General features: G+C 41.1%; 1 protein-coding gene across 4 annotated transcripts; it reads left to right on the top strand.

The window, feature by feature from the left end:
* The first annotated feature begins 6,259 nt into the window (after positions 1-6,259).
* On the top strand, positions 6,260-19,785 carry INSIG2 (insulin induced gene 2). 4 transcript variants are annotated; one of them, XM_068949168.1, is made up of 6 exons: positions 6,260-6,451; positions 10,770-11,110; positions 13,491-13,615; positions 15,599-15,765; positions 16,201-16,300; positions 16,830-19,785. In XM_068949168.1, the coding sequence occupies exons 2-6, from the start codon at positions 10,867-10,869 to the stop codon at positions 16,869-16,871; spliced, it is 678 nt and encodes a 225-aa protein (XP_068805269.1). In that variant the 5' UTR covers positions 6,260-6,451; positions 10,770-10,866; the 3' UTR covers positions 16,872-19,785. The 4 variants fall into 4 exon arrangements, with proteins under 4 accessions (XP_068805269.1, XP_009675485.1, XP_068805270.1 ...); XM_009677190.2 differs by lacking the exon at positions 6,260-6,451 and adding an exon at positions 6,703-7,031; XM_068949169.1 differs by lacking the exon at positions 6,260-6,451 and adding an exon at positions 7,147-7,802.
* Positions 19,786-20,204: the final 419 nt, after the last annotated feature.

Raw genomic sequence — 20,204 nt, 5'->3', positions numbered from 1 at the left:
AATCTAATCTGTTGGATTTAGATCAAATCCCTGTTACAACTGCTTACTAATTATACGTATATGCCTGTATATCTGTGTGTGTGTATCTATATGGACAATATTTTTACTTTAACACTCTCCATGAATTCAGTTCATTTCGTCCTTAGAAAAGCTTTCTTCCAAGAAAAGCCAAAGAAAGTACTGTGACAACAGCCATAAATCCACAGTGGAAGGTCTGCTGGATAAGGAGCACAGGGCATAAGTTCTAATGTTTTTCTGCGTTTAAAGTATTTGTGTTCACTTTGGGTATGTGTGTTTATCTTTATGCAAGTCCTGGCCTGCTCAGAGTACTTCAATTCCTGGATAATGGAAATACCATCAGAAGCCTGAATCTCATCATCTTTTTTCATAAATGAATCACTGGAGCAAAAAGGAAAAAAAAACCTATAAAAAACATTAGAAACAATACAAACACAAACACAATACTTAGATTTTATTTATTTCTCTCTGTAATATGAAGGTTAAATTCTTCACTGGGATAAATTTACAATCTCAGCAGAAGTTCAGGTCTAAAATTCATAGCTTAGGAGTAAAGGGATAAGGCAAAATCCAAGATACTCTTTAGGTAGTATCTGCCTAAATACAGTATTGCTTAGAGCAGGAATCCACATCAGCAGTGTATCTTGGGACATTTTTTTTTAAAGTATATGTAAAGACCTATCTACTTTCATCAGACTAGTCATGTGTTTAACCTGTGTGTTAATTCTACTAAAACAGATAAAAATTACAAAAAAATCTTCTTCCTCATTAAACCTTCTTAAATCTCCCTCATTAAACCTTTGAACTAAACTGTTAAACCATCCTCATTAAACCTTAAAAAGAATTGTAGAAGAGAATATAACTAATTCTGTTATCAAATCCATTTGCTGACAGATTCAAAATCGCAGGTAAAACCTAGTTAAACAGCTTCCAAGTTCAGAAGGTTCATACCCACGCCCTGGTTGTGAGGCATCACATCTGAAAAAGTGCAGCTAAATTTGTATCCCTGCTTTCATCAGAGAAAATCAAGTTAAAACAAGAGCGTGGAGAGGCCAGAAATCTAGGACGGCCTCCAAACTCTTTGCTGGCACTGACTGGTGGGTTACTACAGAAGCAAGAGGCAACTATTTCCTTTATTTTTTTCAGAAAGATGATAGTCAAAGAAGCAAATTTAGAAGGAGAGAGGAAAAAGTGTTCAATTTTTGTAGGCCAGAGAAATCTACAGTACAAATTCCACTACCTAGGGATCCATTTACTAACCTTTATATTATTTGTATAATACTATTGTATATTATGTTCTTCTTCAAATCTCCTTTGCTCCTGAACTATATGGCTTTCCAGGATTGTCTCTGTGCTTCTGTGACTCAAAAAATAATACTGCTGACTCAGACAATTATTAATCCTTCCTGTCTTTTTATAGCTTCAGGGAGAATTACATGGAGTTGATTGCTATCTGTAGCTCCATTTAGTCCTCTGTTCTTTGCATTATCAGGTTACCAGCCTTCACTTTTTTCCTGCTACACTTGTGAGGCTGCATGTGACACGCTAGGTGAGTGCTCAGAAGAGCACGATTCCTTGCTGCAGGTATGTATGCTGGCATTGCAACCTTTTCCTTGCTCCAGGACTCGGCATTGCAGATGGTTGGTGACCCAGCTACCCAGGGTTTTGCACTTGGTGGAGGTCATGGCATTGAGTTGCCAGTGCATGAATATCTGGCTGCTGCAGTGGTAAAATAACCAGGAGGATCCAAAAGACTGTCATGGATAAGGGGTGAGACCTGACAGAGCTAAGCCGCTGACCTCTCTCCTTTGTCAGACTGATAAACCATTAATAACAGTATCAGATGGGATGTTTTATCATATGAAATTGTGTAGCTTTGCAGAGATTTGGAGAGCAATTGCCTAACCTTAGGTGCCTAGCACTATTCTAGATGCCTTCAAGTGTGCCTCCCTAGCCTGCAGCCGCAGCCTCGGAAAGGTGTGGGTCTTTCACATGACTGCGTCACGTTATCCAGCTCCATGCAGATGTCTTGGATGCCTTAAAGTGTTTCTCCAAGGGAGCCTGCTTCTTATGTTTAGGTACCTGAATCACTTACTGTCAATAGCAGCTATGGATGATGGAATGCATTTTATTAAAGCTATTTTTAACAGATCGTTTTTCTAAGCAAGCTGTTGATTTGTTTATTGTTGCATTTTGTGCTATGCACTTTCAGGGAGAAAGTTCAAATTTCAGAGGAAATTGAATGCTGCAAAATGGAGATATTTTCTGTTGGACACCAAAGAGAATAGTTGGAGTTTGAATTGTCACTGAAAATTTGCAAATTTCTCTTGGCTAAGAGGAATAGACATTTTCTGAACAGCTCTGTAATGTGTCCTTTCCAGCAATGTCAAATGCCAGCAGTAATTGTCATCCAACACAGCAGTAGCTGTGACTAGTTGCAACACAAACATTCCTCAGTGCTGACCCAGATAACCTGCGCTGTTTAACGAATTAGGCAGGACAACCTCATTATCGCCTTATTCTGAGGCCTAAAAGTCAGGTATCTAAACAGAGGCTAGTCATCTTTTCCTTCTGCAACAGGTGAAGGGAAGAGGAAGCCTTCTCCAGAAGATGATTTCTTTTTGACTTAAAATAGATGCATCAAATGAGCAGAAGGAATCTCTCAGTCTGTGCTGTTTCTCCCTAGTGGCTACAGAGGAATCTGCTTCTCTCTCTAGACTGCAATCTCTGCAGGGTATAGGCTCGTTCTCACTATGTATCTGCACAGCCAATAGCAAAATAGGGGTGCGTTATCGTTCTGTCTCAAGTCAAAATCTGCTGCTGACATTTTCGTATGCATAAATATAAGGTCTATATCTCTACAAATATAATGGCAATTGAAATAGGTTCCGTCAGCAGTATTGCCAATGCTAATTGCTTTATAGCAAGCCTCACGACATTTTATAGGAGTTTTTCAAACGCAGTTCCTAGAATCTTGCTTCTTTGTGAATCTGACATGCCACAAACGGAAAAAGGGTGAGAGAGAGAAAGAAAAAGAGAGAGAGCAAGAGAGAGTGAAAGAGAGAAAGAGAGAAAGAAAGAGAGAAAGAGAGAAAGAGAAAGAGAGAAAGAGAGAAGGGGAGAGGGAAGGCTCTGAAATTCATGGCTATAGAGAAATTGTGAACCCCTGAACCTTTAATACCTTAAGAGAGAAACTACTTTCTTCTATCCTCAGTGCCAGAAGTATTTTAAATATTTTCACTTGAGTTCAGAAAATATTCTAACTTCCTGTGCAAGACTGCTTTCATTCTCAGACACTGCAGCTTTTCTGTTTGCATTTTTTATGCCATTCTCTCATCCACGCTGATCTTACTCTAACTCTTAGCAAGTGACACACTTGCGACACCCCCCCCCCCAGAACTGTTAGGAAATACATTCAAATGCACCCTCCGTGTATTTTCAGTTTCCTTATAGTATTTGCTTTACTCCATTCATGCTCCTACGAGAATTCCTCTTTGAAAAAAATATGCTCTGAAGTTCAGTGTCCCAGCTATTTGGTTTTGTTTAGGCTCTTTGTTGAACCTAGGTGTCTTATGGCACTATAAAATTCAAGAGGAAGTCTTTCATTTCCACATCCTGTGTTTGGATAGGTTCGGACGTGGTGAAGATCACCTCACGTTTTCAGTATTGTTTTTTAAATCTCATAGTCCTTCAGTACGACAGCTGTTTGTGGCTCTTTGGCATGTGATGCAATGAGGTTGTCTTGGTAAACTTCCGACTGGGCTGCGGTCCATATTGCAGAAACCACGACCGTGGTTGGCAGTGTTTACTCCCTAGGTAACTGTTTCAGCAAGTATTGAATAAGGGGGGAAAGTAGATCAGGGCTGAGCCGCACTGGCAGAGTGCTGCAATAGTCCATGAAGCACCTTTCAGTAAATAAAAAAAGGACTTTAGCCTCTGGAGCTGACAACCCAGTATCTTTCACAAGTGGCTAAATATATAAAGCAAACAGAAAATTCCTTTCATATCAGCCCTGGAACTGGGTATCCTGTTGCTAACCTGTGATAAGCCCAAGTCTTTTTCATATGGAAGAATGCGCATGATCTGATGGCTTCGCATTGCTGCTGTTGCTTTTTCTGTTCCTCTCTAAAATGCCAACCCTGTCAGAAAATCAATTTTATAGAGCTTTTCCACCGCATGCTGTTCTTATCCAGGAGCCGGCCTCATTCGCGGTATGCTGCCCCTTGGTGCCTAACAAGATGCCCCTGCGTTGCAAGGCTTGTCAGCCGTTCTGATCTTGGCCGGCGACCTACTCTCCACCTACTCTCTTCTTGTCTCTCTTTCCTTCTCTCCTCCTTATCCATCCATCTATATTCTTTGTCCGCACAACCATTTTCTGATCTATTTATTTCTGCAGTTCCCAATTCAGACATGTTTTCCTATACCCTTCCCTCGTGCTCCTCCCATTTTTTCGATATGAAACTGTACCCTATAGGATGGATGGGTATAACCAGATGGACGTAAAGACTGGGTCTTTAGCTGCTGTGAATTGGCAATGCCAACAAAGGCCTTGGAGTTGCACTGAGTTATACCACCCCTAGTTATTTATTTTCTCTCATATTAGCTTTAATATCCCTTCACTAAAATAGCTAGTATTTGTGTTATGATCGGTTTAATTCTTTTTATACAAATTAAGCTCTTGTAGTTTTATAGCACCAAGCACAACAGCAGTCCAATCAAACTATAAATAACCTGATTTTATTTATAGACAAAGTGCTACCTGACTGTATATGTATCTAGAGAAGGAAAGATCTCGCAGTCATTTGCAGCCTGCCTTCACTCATGACACACTTTCCCCTAAAGCACGTATTTTGTGTATACAAAGTTTCTGCTTTACGGCTTTCCCTCAGCGACTGACCTGGTCTTTGAGCCACAAACAGAAAGGCCAGCAGTGCGTCAGCTGTCCAAAGGTATTTCATCTGACCCCAGCGAGGGGCATTTTGTTTAATTAGTAAAGCCTTTTGTTTGTCTTTCTGGATCCCAGTTTTGGAGCTCAGATATGGAAAAGTAACTATGTAATCCGCTGACTAGGCAACTAGCTCAGTAGGAGTTACCGAGGAAGAACCCGTTTCTGCTGGGAAAAAAACAAACTTTAATGATTTCAAAGTTCATTCGTCGCTCATCTAAACAGCAAAACGAGTTTCTGCTATGGTAAATCTATTCCTTCCTTGTCTGTTCTTAAAACCTCTACTGCAGACCCACGTATCATCCTGTGAGTTTATAAATGTTACGTGACGCTCTCTTTCACCGTGTATCTGCGTCAGCACAATGAAAACACAGTTATCACTGGAGATGCCACCATTGCAAAACCAGTAACAATTTTCATGCTATCCAGTCATTATTCTGGGAACTGTAATAGGAGCTCCTCTTAATCACTACGAATCGCGCCTGTAATAGGGAAAGGTCTAGCAAATCTTGGCAATTCAATACAATTTAATGCAAGTGAGTGAATGCCACGTGCAAATATTGTTAATAAATTGTGTTTAATATCTGTGGAATGAGAAGAAAGTTCATTAACGGAAGAACAGTTAACACGAATATAACATTATTATTCTCCTATGCCCTCCCCACTCACAAACATATACGACAAGTATCATTTTTTATTGTCACGCCTGTACTCCATGTTAGGAAAGTTTAAAGCAAACTGTTTTGTGCTTCGTATCGCACCTTCTCCCCAAGAGGCCACAAACCAGTGACGAAAATGTGGTTTCTGGAGTAATGAGCTGTGTCCTCTTTGCCCTGATCAATAGAGTTAAGCACACGGGAAAGCCTTCGCAGCAGCAGGTGCTCAGGAGAGCGCTGGCCTGAGGCCTGGGGCTGAGAAACTAGTGTTTCAGCTTCTAGGAGGAAACGTCAACTTCTAGGAGGAAACGTCTGTTCCTGCCGCTGAGATTTGCTAGCCATCATTGCCAGTGTATTTAAAAACCGATTTTACACCATTCACATTTTACATTTTCACTTCTTCTTCTCCCTTTGAGACTTGAGGGGGGAAAAAATCTCTTTTTCTGTGTTCTGTGAACTTGGCACTGTTTTTAATTCAGCGTGGTGGCCTCTTCTTCTCTATCCCCTTCCTTTACACCTCAGCTTTTTAAGACCGGGCCGTGGGGAAGGCGCGTCCCCCCCCAGCTGCCCTTCCCGGCGGCGCGGCGGCCGGGCCGTGGCCGCTGCCCCCCTCACGCCCACGGGCCCCTCCCCGCGCCGGGGCGGCGGCCGGGCCGGGCCCAACCGGGCCCAACCGGGCCGGCGGCGATCCGCACGCGGGGCCAGGCCGTGCTTTGCGCGCAGCCGGCCCCGCGGCCGCCCCCGTCACCTGCTCGGCGGGGCCCGGCCGGGCGCTGCGGAGGCTGCGCGAGGCGGGGACTGGCGCGGGCAGGGAGAAGATGGCGGAGGCCGAGTGAGTCAAGGGGCGGCGGCTGCCGGGGCGGCGGGCGGGCGAGCAAGGGGGCTCGGTGGCGGGTGCGGAGCGGCCCCCCGCAGCCCCTCTCCGGGGGGGGGGGCAGGGCTGACCCCGGCGCCGCCGCTGCCGCCGCCTCGCTGGCCGCTTTCCCCGTCAGAAAGCGCCGCGGACCAGGGGCGGCCGCAGCCGCCGGCACCGGGCCCCTCCACCCGCTGCCCCGTGGCCGCCTCTGCCCCCTCCGGCCGCTCGGGCCTGGCCGAAGCGGTCAGCCGCCCGCCCGGGGGCAGCGGAGGCGTCGCCGGGTGGGCTGGGTTGGCGTTGCCGGGCCCTAGGGGGGCCTCGCCGAGGACGGAGGGCTCCTTCTCGGCCCCTCCTGCTTGGTTAGACTTGAAGAAATCTCCCCCCCCCCCCCACCCCACACCCACCCCCTTTTGCCCCCTACTCCACGGAGTCCTTCGTGGTGTGTCTGTGCCATGTAAGAAGTTAAACCTCACGAGTCGCACCCAGCAGAAGGCTCTTCCTTACTGTAAAGAGCGCAGAGGAGCGTTTGCAGGATGGATCTTCTGATTAAAAGACAGTTAAGTGACTAAGTGTTTTGAAGACGGCTAGGGTGGTAATTTACGTGTTAACTTTTCTGGGTAATGCCAGGCATCATGTGGTAGCATTGTGGGTCCTATATAATACTCTTCCAGGGTGTGGTGAAAAGCTTGGGCTGAATCAGTGTGTCACAGAGGTGGGAGAGCCGAGGTGAGACTCTGTAGAAGCGCCCCACCTGTAGCTTTCTGTATGCCGTTATAGTTCTGAATATTCGTTCTCAAGAGATGAGGGCTCAGAAATAACATTGGTTCGACATATGAACCGCTCCCGTCCAAACGGAAACCCAAAATAAGACATAAGGGTTAAAAGGAGAGAGCGCCTATCTTCTGTTTGCATGCACGCTAGCTTCCCAGTCCAGAACAAGGAGCTGATGTCTTCTCTGGAAAGCTTAATTTCCATTTTTATTAAAGGAAGCAGTAGTAAATACCTTGGATATACAAGCAGTATGCTTTACCTGGGCATCTTAAGCCCAGGTTGTCTAAGGAGTCTTGAGGATCTTAAGAATCTTTCTGTTAGTTATGGCCTGCTGTTGCCTTGCTGTGTTCCTCAGTTTCTGTTTGTAACATACCAGCAGGTCTCGGAGCCAAGCAGCAGGGAAGATCAGAAAACTGTAATAAAACAAACAGGAACCTTATGTCTAGGACAAGAGACCAGGACAGAAACCACTGCATCAGACTACTAATTTAAGATCTGGCATTACATGTTATAAACGCATTCATGGATGTATAAACACTAAAGTGCCCTTGTTCTGGTAAGGCTGTTTACCTCGTAGTAAAAATCTGTTGCTGGTATCTGCAGTGACTCGAATGACTTGCAGCTGCAGTGGTCATATAAAAACAGTAAGCAGTTCCCTTGAATAGGAAAGTCCTATTATATTCTGATTTTCACAATTAAGTGTCTTATTTATTTGCTGAATGACATTAAATAATGAAAAGTTGGATAAATGCATTTTTTATATACTGAAACTGGTTTATGCCAGAATGAGCTTGTACTTTTATTTGATAACCACCATTTCTAGACGAAGAAGATGCGTAAGATCTGGTCTGTGTTTACGGCAGTAAAACATTTTCTGTAGTGCCACGTGGGACAGTTGAGAATTCTTAATTAAGTTGGAGATTATTGTAATTAGAAGAATTACAAGAAAGAGAGGCTTTTTAGAGGAGATATCAAGAGATGGTCTAAAATGGGGAAATAATGGCCGCAGGGAAATTATTAATAGATTTCCTCAAAGATTGGGACTTGGGCTCCTCTTGTTTAATATTTTAATTGAAGACTTTGGTGCACAAAATAGAAGTGCCGTCGTGATGTTTGCTGATCACACAAAGCTGGGAACCCTCCTTAAGGCCAAAGCAACTGAGATAGCCTATGGAAAAATTGAATCACATTGAGCACTGGCATAATACAGATGGGATAAAACTCAGTGTGCAGGGTTGGGGGCTGGAACCAAGGAGCAAGGAGTCCTCTAAGAGGAAAGAAGAAAGACTCAAATGTAGTAATGGATCACAGGATGTGAGCAACCACTCTATGATAGTGAAAAAGGCAAATGTGATCCTGGGGTGCAACAGAAGAACCCATTTAAATGGAGATACAAAAGTGTGAATTTCCTTGTACAAGGTCACGAGGACTGAACCTGGAATTGTATATGTCAGCTCTGGTTACGCATACTCAAAAAAAGTGGTGTTCAGACTTCGGCACGGAGAGCTATTAGGACGGTGAACTAAATGGAGAGTCAAATCAAGAGCTCAGCTTGTTTTGCTAGGAAAACGAAGGCTAAGAACTGGTATAACTGTTGTCTCCGACGGTGTTAGTGAGAGAAAAGAAGTTAACGTGATGAAGTTGGAAGAGTTGGAAATTTAAAAGATCATTTCTGACCATTAGGTCAGTGATATTTTGGAGCAGCCTTCCAGTAGAAGCAGTGGGGGCTAAACTTAGTGGTTTAAAAGCTCCTGTTAAGTCCAGTGTTGCTGTGAAGTTAATTTATGATCATGATGTACAGTCTCTGATGCTATGTATATAAAAGACTTTCCTTTGTAAGTTCTGAGTGTCCCTGTCATCAACTGGTGGGTAAAACCCCAAGGCACGGGGGAGGTTCCCGGCTGAAATTGTAATTTATTTGTGATTCCATGCTTTCTCTCCTGGAGGCTAAATATATTATTTAAGCTCTACCACCACACCCTTTGGAGAAAGGGAAAAAAATAGCTGGAGCACCTCCTTTTTGCTTGAGGGAAATTTGTTGCATTCCTAGTGTCAGCTCAGATGCAGACATCTCAATGTTCAGTATGAGTCAGGAAGTTGGCTAAGAAGCCAGACACCTTGGTTGCCCTCCAGATGTGCTCATAATTAAAAATAATGTTCCAAAACAACCATATAGAGGAGATCGTGTGTTCTTTGGAGGACTCCGCTGCCTCCTCAAACTGCCGGCGGGAAGTTGTGTGTGATGGGAACAATTCTTGCTTTTGTTTTGCCTCTTGGACTTTTCTCAGCTGTAGGGATTTCTGAGTGACCATTGAAGGAAGAGGCCACAGAGTGGCATCATGTCTTCTGGGGAGTTAACAGTAATGTCTTAGCTAGCCTGGATGTATTTGACTTCACTTCTGGCATTTCCTCTGCATATGCTGCATGGGTACTGCTTCTTTCCCACTGCTGTTAACGCCTTCAGAGAGTTTCCTGCAGATCTGCAGGAGTCTGAGCAGAAGGGGGAAGTATGCCCTATTGTGGTTCCCCTTTTCTCTGTGAGGCCATAAGTAAGAGTTAACAAAAGCCACCACCAGTTGGCAGTTTCAAATTTAAAAACAATGTCTGCTTTTTCTGCAAAGTTCCAGGTGGCTAAGCTGTCGATCAAAATTGTTGTTATACATGAATGTGACCCTGAATCCATGTATAACAAGACTTTTGATTGACAGGATTTTCTTTTTTAAGTGGTTGGGGTGGAACCTCTGCCATTCATAGAATGCCTGCAGAGTTGCTCACGTACGAAGCTCTCAGGTGCGTGGATAGGTGGAGCTTCTTTTTCCCTTTGCGTTCAGATTCTTTTATACCTGATTCAAATCATAGTTTGTAGTAACGTGTGATAGTTTTCACAGAATATGTTACTTTGGTAAGCATTTCTCTGCATTGAGACTGTGTCTCTGGATTGCAAAATTATTTGCTTTTATCTGAGATGAAAAAAATTGATGCACTGTGGGATTGCTGAAATTCTGACTCCACCCTGAAAGGTGTTTCTCACATTTAACCTTCCAGTTGAGAAATGTTTTCTGGCTTCTCTGGGAGAAGATAGATTTGTGAACCTCTGTGGCTGCCTTGAAACTAAGAGCTGTGTTTACTTGCTTCTGAATTACATAATCTTTTGTCGTTGCCTTAAGGAGAAGATAAAAACAAAATTTATCATTATTGTGAAGCAAGCCCTTCTTTCACCTGATATCAGTTTTATTTCCTCTCTTTTTCAGTCTAGTTTCAAATGCCAAGCTATCCTATGTCACGTGTTTCCTCCTTCTCTGTTTCCTGGTAGACAAAGCTATTTTTTCTTTGAAGGTATTTCTGCTACTATGGTTGGTTCTGCTGAGGTTTTTATTTCTTAAAGGACTAATTGTATCTTCTGAAAATTCAGAAGAAAAGTAGTATCCGTAATTTTTAACCCAATCTGCAATTTATTTAAGAGAAATATATTTAATGTTTCTTACATCTGCACTTTTTTCAGCCTTGTTTTATTATTTTTCAGGGTTTGGTTATCTCCTAATTGAAGAGAGTCAAAATACTGATTACAAGTGGATCCTCCTCAGTCAGCCTGCTGGATGTCTCTGAGAACGTAAAAAGTCATGGCAGAAAATGATGCAATGCCAGCCTTACCAAAAAAGTGCGGTCCATACATTTCGTCAGTAACCAGTCATGGCATGAATTTGGTAATTCGTGGAATAGTGCTGTTTTTTATTGGCGTATTCCTTGCATTAGTATTAAACTTGCTTCAGATCCAGAGAAATGTTACTCTCTTCCCCCCTGATGTGATCACAAGCATCTTCTCCTCAGCTTGGTGGGTACCACCTTGCTGTGGCACAGCATCAGGTAAGTCCCATCATGTAAGTACGCCCGGTGTGGAGATGAAAGGGTCGAAGGGTAGTTATGAAAAACTTCGTATATAAAAGGTGTGGAAGATCACTTTTCTGGGTGTTAGTTTGAGTCAATAAACTAGGTTTGGTTTGGCATCACTGTCTTGGTAATGATAATATTTAAGCCTGTTTTTTTTTCAAGTCATCTAGTTACTTTCTTTTTGGCACCTTGTTGAAATATTACACCGCAGATATCATAGGGCAGCTTGATTTGAAAGGAAACCCTCCACATATCTCTTTGAATATTATCAGTTTTGTTGTACTGTGGAAATGCATTTGGCATAGCATGGTCACAGTTGCATACCTACTTTACCTGTTAGTTGTCTCTTAGTCCTCCTTCTGTTGTCTTGTTGAAATTGTGGACTATTCATTGATTGTATCCTGCATTTGCTGTATTCCTCTGCGCTTTAAATTGGTTGTCTTGAGAAACAATCTGTCAAAGGTTTGATCTTTTTTTGTATGGTTTGATTTGAACACTGTCATGTTTGTGACAGAGCTTGGCCAGTCAACAGCTTTTGCGTATTGTTCTGTGTAGGACTGTTTTGGGGTCTTTCTAAAGAGCACGTGGATGTAACTGTCTGTAGTTATCACTAGGAGAATAGCTGTTGTTATGTCCATGAAGCTTACAATGTGAGAAGGGTAACATACTTCAGAAGAGATTTAAGAACCAGTAGTACCCTTGCTATACTGTGAAAACCTTGCTCACGTGCTATTTTAATGGTACCACTTGCTATTTCATTTTCAAGATTTCTCTGGGGGTTGAAATGACAGAATCCCAACTTGCTGCAGCAGCACTGTTTACACTGTAAGGTCAGGTTGCACCTTATGCTCTCTTTTTGAGAACATTTGAAAACATTATATCTGCAGCTGTGTATTGCGAAATCATAAAGGTTAGGCTTTGTCACCATCTCAGAAGAGCCTTCTGGGTCTTTCTGGTTCTGCTGGGCTGATAATTTTGATGGAAAGAGTGAATATTGCTTGTAAAATGTAGTCAGTCACGTGCTGAGTATTTGCGCTACTCGCCGCCACCTGACTTAAAGGTATTAAACTGGCTTTTCCCAGCAGGAGTGACACCTGTTGAGGAGTTTGAGTTATTTCCTTTCTGTTATCAGTCTTTCCCCCCTTCCTTCCTTATCGCCTATGCTGACATACATACAAGAACCGTCTCTGGCTGAATGTTGATAATTCACATATTGTTTTACCATTCATGCTTGCGCAGCCTCCTTGCAACAGGCATGAGCATTTCTCTGAGGCATGGTTTGTTATTATGAACAGAATAAAGGTATCTTGCGTATTTGTAGTCAGCGGCAATCAGGGCTGCTTTCTGGGAAGACCTTTCATCTGTCACTGGTATTAGTCATCAGTTTGGCCCAATGCCTTTGGCAAGAAAATTGCTCAAACAGTTCCCCTCCCCCCCCCCCCCCCGCCTCCTGCTTTACTAGTGATTTATTTTCCTAAATCCTGGAGATCAGGTTCTTCTCTGGCAGAATAAAGAGCATTTGCCGTAACATATCTCCCAACAGCATGCCAGCCTGAGAGTATTAGAGTCCATACTGATTAGTCAGTCTCTGCCTTGCTCCTGCAGCACCAGTTTAACACTAAGCAACAGTTTATTCCTTTGCTGTGTTTATAACAGTCTTTTTAGCTGCAACTATAGTGTAGAATACATTTATCAAGAAATGTTCAAAGCACGTAATGCTTCCCTGGGGTTGAAAGTCCTGTTTGCTTTGAGTATTCAACAGCTTCTGCGGGGTCTTGGCTTACCCTCTTTTGTGTGAGTCTTCACAGTAGCAGTGAGGGAAAGAAGAGCGTTATCCAAATGAAAACTGCTTTTAACAACAACAGAAGACACAACATATTGACGTTATAAATCACGCTGCACCCTTATTGTGGTGTTTTTGTTTTGTAATTATCTTAACATGTATGTTTAAGATGTGGGATTTTCAGAAGCGCCAACTTGCCGCCTATTACTGCTCTTTTTGAGCTAAATTGTGAGGCTGCAAATTCTGTTATGGTTCAGAACTCTTTGATCCTCCACCCTTAGTTCAGATTCTCTCTGTTTTGGTACTTCTTTCAGGTCACTGCTGCTGTGATTGAAGATGCTGCTGAACAATTTTACAGTGCTTTTTAAAAACTAAATTGTATATGAAACTCCTGTTCTGTTACAATGTTTGTTTTCTACAGTTAGATTTATGCTTAAAATATCTGTTGTGGTAGTTACAGTTATTGTCAAAGTCTAGACAGTCTTCATTCTAGCTAAGCGTTGTGAGTACTTTAACTTTTGGGATTTTGAGTACTTTTAACTTTTGGGATTTTTTTCTTTCATGTTTCCACAGCTGCAATTGGGTTATTGTACCCATGCATGGACAGACATCTGGGAGAACCACACAAATTTAAGAGAGAGTGGTCCAGTGTAATGCGATGTGTAGCAGTCTTTGTGGGTATAAATCATGCCAGTGCTGTATCCTATATTCTAATGAAATTGTCAATAACAAATAGGTTTCCAGTAAAGCAAAGCCTACCTGGTCAGTCTTAATGCATTGTTGTTAAAAATATGATGAGCAGCATTTATGCAAAGAAAATACAAAATATATGTTAGTGTTAAATGGTAGTAGCAATACTGAAGGTGATAAGTCTCACACTGGTTGGTTCTGAAAAATCTTTTCATTAGAAATGTCTCAGTATTGGTATTTGTTTTGCTTTAGGTCTTTATTTGCTTTGAATAATTAAAACAAGTAGGGGGAAGTGCTTACATGTTATGTGTTATAAAAAAAGTACTTTAATACATTTCAAAAGTCAGTGTTTGTTTAATGCTGTAGTTACAGGTTGAAGCCCAGTCTTGCAATCCTCAGTGAAACATGCATTTCGCAAAGAATGTGGAAAAGTTGGGAGCAGCTATTACCTAGGACAACCCAAAGCATTTCACAAGGCTAGTGAGCGTTGCTAGCCCGTTCTACAAACTGAGGCCTTGATGCTGAGAGTAGTTACCTTTCCTGTGGTCATTCGATAAGAACAATTAGAAGTCAGTCAGTATATTATGGTACATTACCTTCCTCCTAAATAGTGTAGATGTTCATGTACATCCTTGCACAACTGTGTTCGAAACTAGCATTCTTCCCCCCCTTAAGCAGCTGGGGTGGGGGGGTACACTGGCTCGCAGAGTGTTTTTCAAGTGGACTGACTCACCTCACTGGCACCCCTGTGAGCTTCAGTGGTGGTGTTGTCATGTAGGGCCTCCTCTGTGAGGCAAAGCCAGTGTCTGTCTGTGAAAACTGAGTTCTGATGAACTGATTAAAAAAAAATTATCATCTCTAGAAGTCTCATTGCCTTTAATGTCAATTCCAAAATGGCTAGCAGAAATTTATGAGGTGACTGCTAAGTTCCTGATTTTGTGCTACTGAATCTCCTTGCTTTCAGCTGAAGAAAAATAGGGCAAGTTAAGTGAAAAATGAGAGCTGCCTGCATTTCCATTGGGGTAGCTTGGACTTTGATATTTTTTGATGGTTTTTATTTTTGTTCCTACAAGCCGTCCTATCCGATATGGCCAGAAGAGCTGGAGCTGTCAAGGTTCGGAGTCCTCCTCGCTGTCCCTCACAAGCCTTACTCTGTCCTTGTAAAAGATACATTAGCCTGGTCCTGTGGTGCTCACCAACTTGGACCATAGCTGTTCTGTAAGCTATGTGTTTGTGTTGTCATCCCATAAATCTACTTTCAGGCTTATAATGCTTGACAGCTTCCTTTTTAATGTTTTGGAGAGGAGTTGTGAGGATGAATTAGGATTCCTGTAGCATTTTGAAGATGAAAGCACGACAAAGATATCTGGAGTGACTTCACCGTTTTATCACTGAGCTGATAAAACTGATTTCAGTGTTGATTTACATGACTTCGCAGTAACATTGTTTACATTTTTATTTTATAGAAAATGTTAAAATTACTAATATTTTGCTGAATGTCAACTGGTACATTAATTAAAAATAATAGGAAGTCAAATAAGAGTTATTTAACTTCAACAAATATGCTATTTCAATAGATCCCTGGCGTTTGGAACAGTTCAACGTTAGTTTTAACATTTCATGCTTAGCGTAATAAAGGAGCAGGAGAGAATGAAATGTCCTTACTCTGAACAGCAAAATATGCATTATGTGTCTAAAACTCTTATATTCTGTTTGATAAGAGTATAGTCTCTTTGATCTTGTACAGTGCTAAGGCTCTGTAAACGTGAAGTAATATCTTAAGTCTTTAGTTTCCTGTTACACTCATAGTACTTATAAGGCTTATTTCCTTATACCTGATGGCTGTATTAATTGTCTAGTGCCTTTTTTTTTTTTTTTTTTTTTATGGAGGGACATGCTATCTCATGCTGAAATAACGATAGACAGAGTGAAGACAACTGCTTTGCACCTATATTTGATATTTCCAAGCTTATCCTTAACAATCAACACAGAAAGTGGACTTTGCCAACAATATCCAGTTGTCTCTCACATTAGCAGCCCTGTCAATTGGGCTCTGGTGGACATTTGATAGATCACGAAGTGGCTTTGGTCTTGGAATAGGAATTGCTTTCCTGGCTACATTGGTGTCACAGCTTCTGGTCTACAATGGAGTTTATCAGTAAGTATTTACTTCTTCAAGATTAAATGGTATTATCTTGCAACTGTAACATAAATTCAGAATAGTTGAAGGGGTAGAATCTAATGTGATTTCCAAAGCTGCCAGCACTTAATTTTGTGTGTAGAATAAATTGGACTATTGATGAAAGTTTTTATGTGTTTGTAAGAGTGAGACTTTCAGCTGGGAGCTATTTACTTCAGTAAATTGCTGCCTAGCCAACGACATAACATGCTTTTTGTAGCTTAATAAATGTGATTAGAATCAATAGGAAGCCTCCTTTGTTATTTACTTTAAGTATTTAAATTTCTATAATATGTGACTTTCTGAATTCAAATGTCCCAATACTTAAATTTATGAATTTGTCTCCTGTGGTTGGAGGATTTTGTTTTTATGTGTTACACGAGGTTGAGCTCAGGAATACGTGCTCTTTTCCAGATACACGTCTCCAGATTTCCTTTATGTTCGTTCCTGGCTGCCATGTATATTTTTTGCTGGTGGAATAACTATGGGCAATATTGGCAGGCAACTGGCAATGGTAAGTTGGGAAGGGGGAGTTGACTGCCTTCTTGTTCAAGTTTTAATCTGCATGTCATTCCTTCCTGTATATACCAATCAGATGACTTGTGGATGTGGAGTAAGGTGAAGTCTGTAATCAGTGCTTGTGGATCTAGTCAGTGAATCATCAGTAGTGCTCATCAGAGCACAGACATCACAGCCTGTCACTTTGCTCTGTTTGTACGCTCTTAGTTGTTTACTTTCAATCCTTTCAAAACCAGGAGCTAAGTAAGAAATCCATGTCTGGGGAGAAGTCAGGCTAACCCCTAAGTCTGTACTGCTCTTTCTGTTGCTCAAGGAGACAGAACTTGCAGCCAACACTTTGTGCACAGAACTGAGGGAGACCAAACTCATCTGGGCAAAGTGTAAACTGAGCTATTTTATTTTTATTTATTTATTTTTATTTTATCTTTATTTTACTTTGAGGATAATTCCACTTCATAGCAGTCTCTTTCATTAGTTCTGTAAATTACCATTATTAAGTATTTTTGTCAACTTCTCTTTTTCAGTATGAATGCAAAGTCATCGCAGAGAAGTCTCATGAGGACTGAGGAAAAACAACATGCACCTTCTAAACAGGAAAACATCTGACAAATGACTGTCGGAAGAGCATAAGGAACACTTGACTATTAAATTGCCAAAATGCAATTTTTTCCCCTTGAATAGTATACTTTACTGCAATCTGTGATTGCTGCTTCTATAGAAACTTTGGTGTCTTGATTTTTGATTACTGTGAAGTTACACTAGTATGCAATACATTTGACAATATTGGTTTGATTATAGGATTTTTTTTCCAAAGCTAAACTGAGTTTACCATAACTTCTTGTCTGTCCGTAATGTTCCAGTGCCAAACTGACCTTTGCACTACATTTCTGTAGCTGACACTTCTGCTTCACTTTATCTTGAAAAATTTGAAGAATTTGTTCTTAATAGTTCAGTTAAAGACAGGGAATTCAAATTTGGGAATGAAGACCTTTATTTACTTGATGATAGCTAGTAATATCTTTATTAAATTCATGAATTACAGTGAGCCCGGATGCAGTAAGTAATTGGTTTCTGCCTATTAACATGCTGTATCATTCTTTTTGATCATGTCATAGGTGAGGACACTTAATATGGATTGTATGGGTTATTACCATACCATTTCTTTTGTCTGTGTTGTGTGCCCCAGTCTCACGTATCACAGAACGCAGGAATGGAAACTTTGCTGGGGCTGGAAGTTCTTTGCTATTTTTTTCCCCCCAGTATACCCGGTATACACAGCTTGGATATTGATTTATGTGGACCATCATCATATGTGGACAGATTCTGAAACTGCTTGCTGTATTGCATAATGGGATACAGTTCAGGTCATTCTTCTACAGTCCCTAAGCCAACTTGTGTTGGTCCCTTCTTTTAACAGAAAAAAACAACCTTCAGGAGTTATTATGAAACTTTATTCTGCTAAACTAAGCCAGTGACTACTACCATTTAGTGTCATAAAACTTTCCATTACCAATGTTAATTTTGAAAGTTATTGTCTACACCTGTCCTGTTCACAAGGATTGGCAGAAGGAGATGAGGCTGGTAGTCCAGGTACTATTGTAGCTCTTGTTGCTGTGGCTGTGGTCCAGGCACTCTTCAGGGCATTTCTCATGGCAACTTTCTGCAGTAGATAAATACTGTTATCCCTATTTTACAGGTGCCTGTGCACAGGAAGCCTGATAGGAACTCAGCGCAGAGCTGAAATAGGCTGTGCACTAATCAGTTCCCTTCCTAAGAACAAGGATTTTAGAGTTTGACCCATGTTTCGATACGTGGAATTTCCTCTGTTGGCTTTGCAGCTCCCTTTTAAGATCATAAGACAAAAGACCTGGGGCAAGAAGGCAAGAAGCAGACTTGAAGAATCTGCCAACCTGTGCCAGCAGTGAATTTGGGGTGGAATTGTCTCCATCTTCCCCCTTCTGTCTCTGTGCTGATGTTTTAATGTATTCTTCTTTTGTCTTGAATTATTATTTTCTTAAATCTTCCATGAAGGGTTTATAAGACAAGACATGTTACAGTCACCTAGGGAGACTGGAGTTGGTCCAAAGAGCAAATAGATGTTTAGATAAGTTTTTATTAACAAATATGTGTATGTATTGTACATGAAGCTTGAAACAGGCAACTCTTTTTCAGTCTTATGTGCTTATCTGTAAGTCTGAGAAGTATGCAATGGAGTGCTTCCAAAAGCATGTAACAAAAATGATAATCACAGATCTTTTGGGTGGAGGAGTTTAAAAGTAATAAATAAGCATATGATGTATAAAGAACTTTGTTCTGCAGCTCCACAAAATTTCATTGGCTTTTTACAGTTCCATGACAATTCAGCACTTCAGGCACGTTTTCATTTGGTATTACTTCAAGAAAGCACTTATAGATGTGCTTTGCTTTAAACTGAGGTAGAGCATGTTTAAATAGTTCTGTGGCTAGAGGGTTTTTGGTTTTTTTAGTCAAACCACATGGCAATGAAGGGTTTTATTAATGAAACCAACAAACCATCAGGGCATGAGCTTAGGGTGAGATTCCATATGCGAGTTCTGGCATTGCACTTGAGAAGACGTTGGGTCCCTTTCCTGACAGTATTTGGCCTGATCTGCGTTCTTTACTTGGGCAAATGGTTTCAGCTTGTTCAGCAGCGTGATGAGGCCCGCTTGCGTTATCAAGGCATGAATGGCAAAAAACATTTAGATGTCGATGTTTCTTATCCTAACTGTAGGGATTAATGTGGTTCCTCTGTAGCCACTGTGCTGACTTGGGAAACATTTGATTTCATCGTGACCAATAGGTATACAACTGGAGATGCGTAGTTTTTATTATTCACTTGGCGGCAGAACCGCTTTTACCTGCCTGTCTATGTATTTACATAGAGCAAATCTTGTGTATGTTAAAATGTGCAGTATGTGAGAAGTGGTTATTGTGCATACGTGGCACCCACTTTACAACGCTTGTGCACTCACATTCATCTAAACCTGATTAGACTGTACTGTCAACTGGTGTCTTGTAGATTTCATTTTTGAAATTTTGAGCAGTTTGTGCAAAGGCAGCAATCATCCAAAATACATTTGGGTGGAGTCCTTTATTATATACATTTTACTTTTTTATTCTTATTTGACTAAAGTTCATACAAGACTGAGATCTTGGATGCCATATTTTTTCAAACTGCATTGTATTTTTATGGCTGGTATGTTCAAACGCTGAAAAAGGTTCACGATGAGAATGACGCAGCCTTAAATATAGTGGTGTGAACATGCTGCTACTGTAAAATGTGTAACTACTAGACTGTCTTCAAAATATTGTTCAATTGAGAATGAATAAGGTATATTTTAGATACAACTTTATAAGCACTATAACCTCTTCACTAATTAAGCATTGTAAGGTCTATGCTGTTTAAATTGCAAATTGCTGTTAAAAGCAAAATGTGCATTAAATACAATCACAACCTTGTTTGATAGGTTTCTTTTTTTCTTTTTTAAGAAATGATACTGATTTTTAAAATACACTGAACTGCCTTCTATCAGCAGTCTTGTAATAATTTTGACCATTGAGCTGGCCTGTTGGCTGCACAAAACACCTGTCTAGAAATAGCAAAAAAGAAGCAGGCCAGATCAAATCAGCAGTGATTCTGACGTAATTAGCGTACTGAGCTGCTTTTGAAAAGTTGCTCTTTTGAATCTGTAATAGGGATATTTGAGCTGCAGAAAAATAAGGTACGTTTAGCTGCAATACAGAAAATAGAGATTTAGATATAAATAGTCCCTGTGAATAAGGAAAACCACTTATTACAGGAAACATCATATTATGATATTTGTATTTATTCATGTTCTGGTCTGGATATGTATTGACAGTATATTGCTGGAAGTTAG

Source organism: Struthio camelus, chromosome 6 (genome assembly GCF_040807025.1).
Source record: "Struthio camelus isolate bStrCam1 chromosome 6, bStrCam1.hap1, whole genome shotgun sequence".
Lineage (NCBI taxonomy): Eukaryota > Metazoa > Chordata > Aves > Struthioniformes > Struthionidae > Struthio > Struthio camelus.
Note: the sequence above shows the minus strand (reverse complement) of the source record. Positions and strands in the feature narration are given on the sequence as shown.

Excerpts from the sequence above, each read along its gene's own strand:
- INSIG2 (XM_068949168.1), top strand. The coding sequence starts at position 10,867 with ATGGCAGAAAATGATGCAATGCCAGCCTTACCAAAAAAGTGCGGTCCA. Across the intron at positions 11,111-13,490 it reads TTGCTGTGGCACAGCATCAG|CTGCAATTGGGTTATTGTAC; the intron begins GTAAGTCCCATC and ends ATGTTTCCACAG. Across the intron at positions 15,766-16,200 it reads GTCTACAATGGAGTTTATCA|ATACACGTCTCCAGATTTCC; the intron begins GTAAGTATTTAC and ends GCTCTTTTCCAG.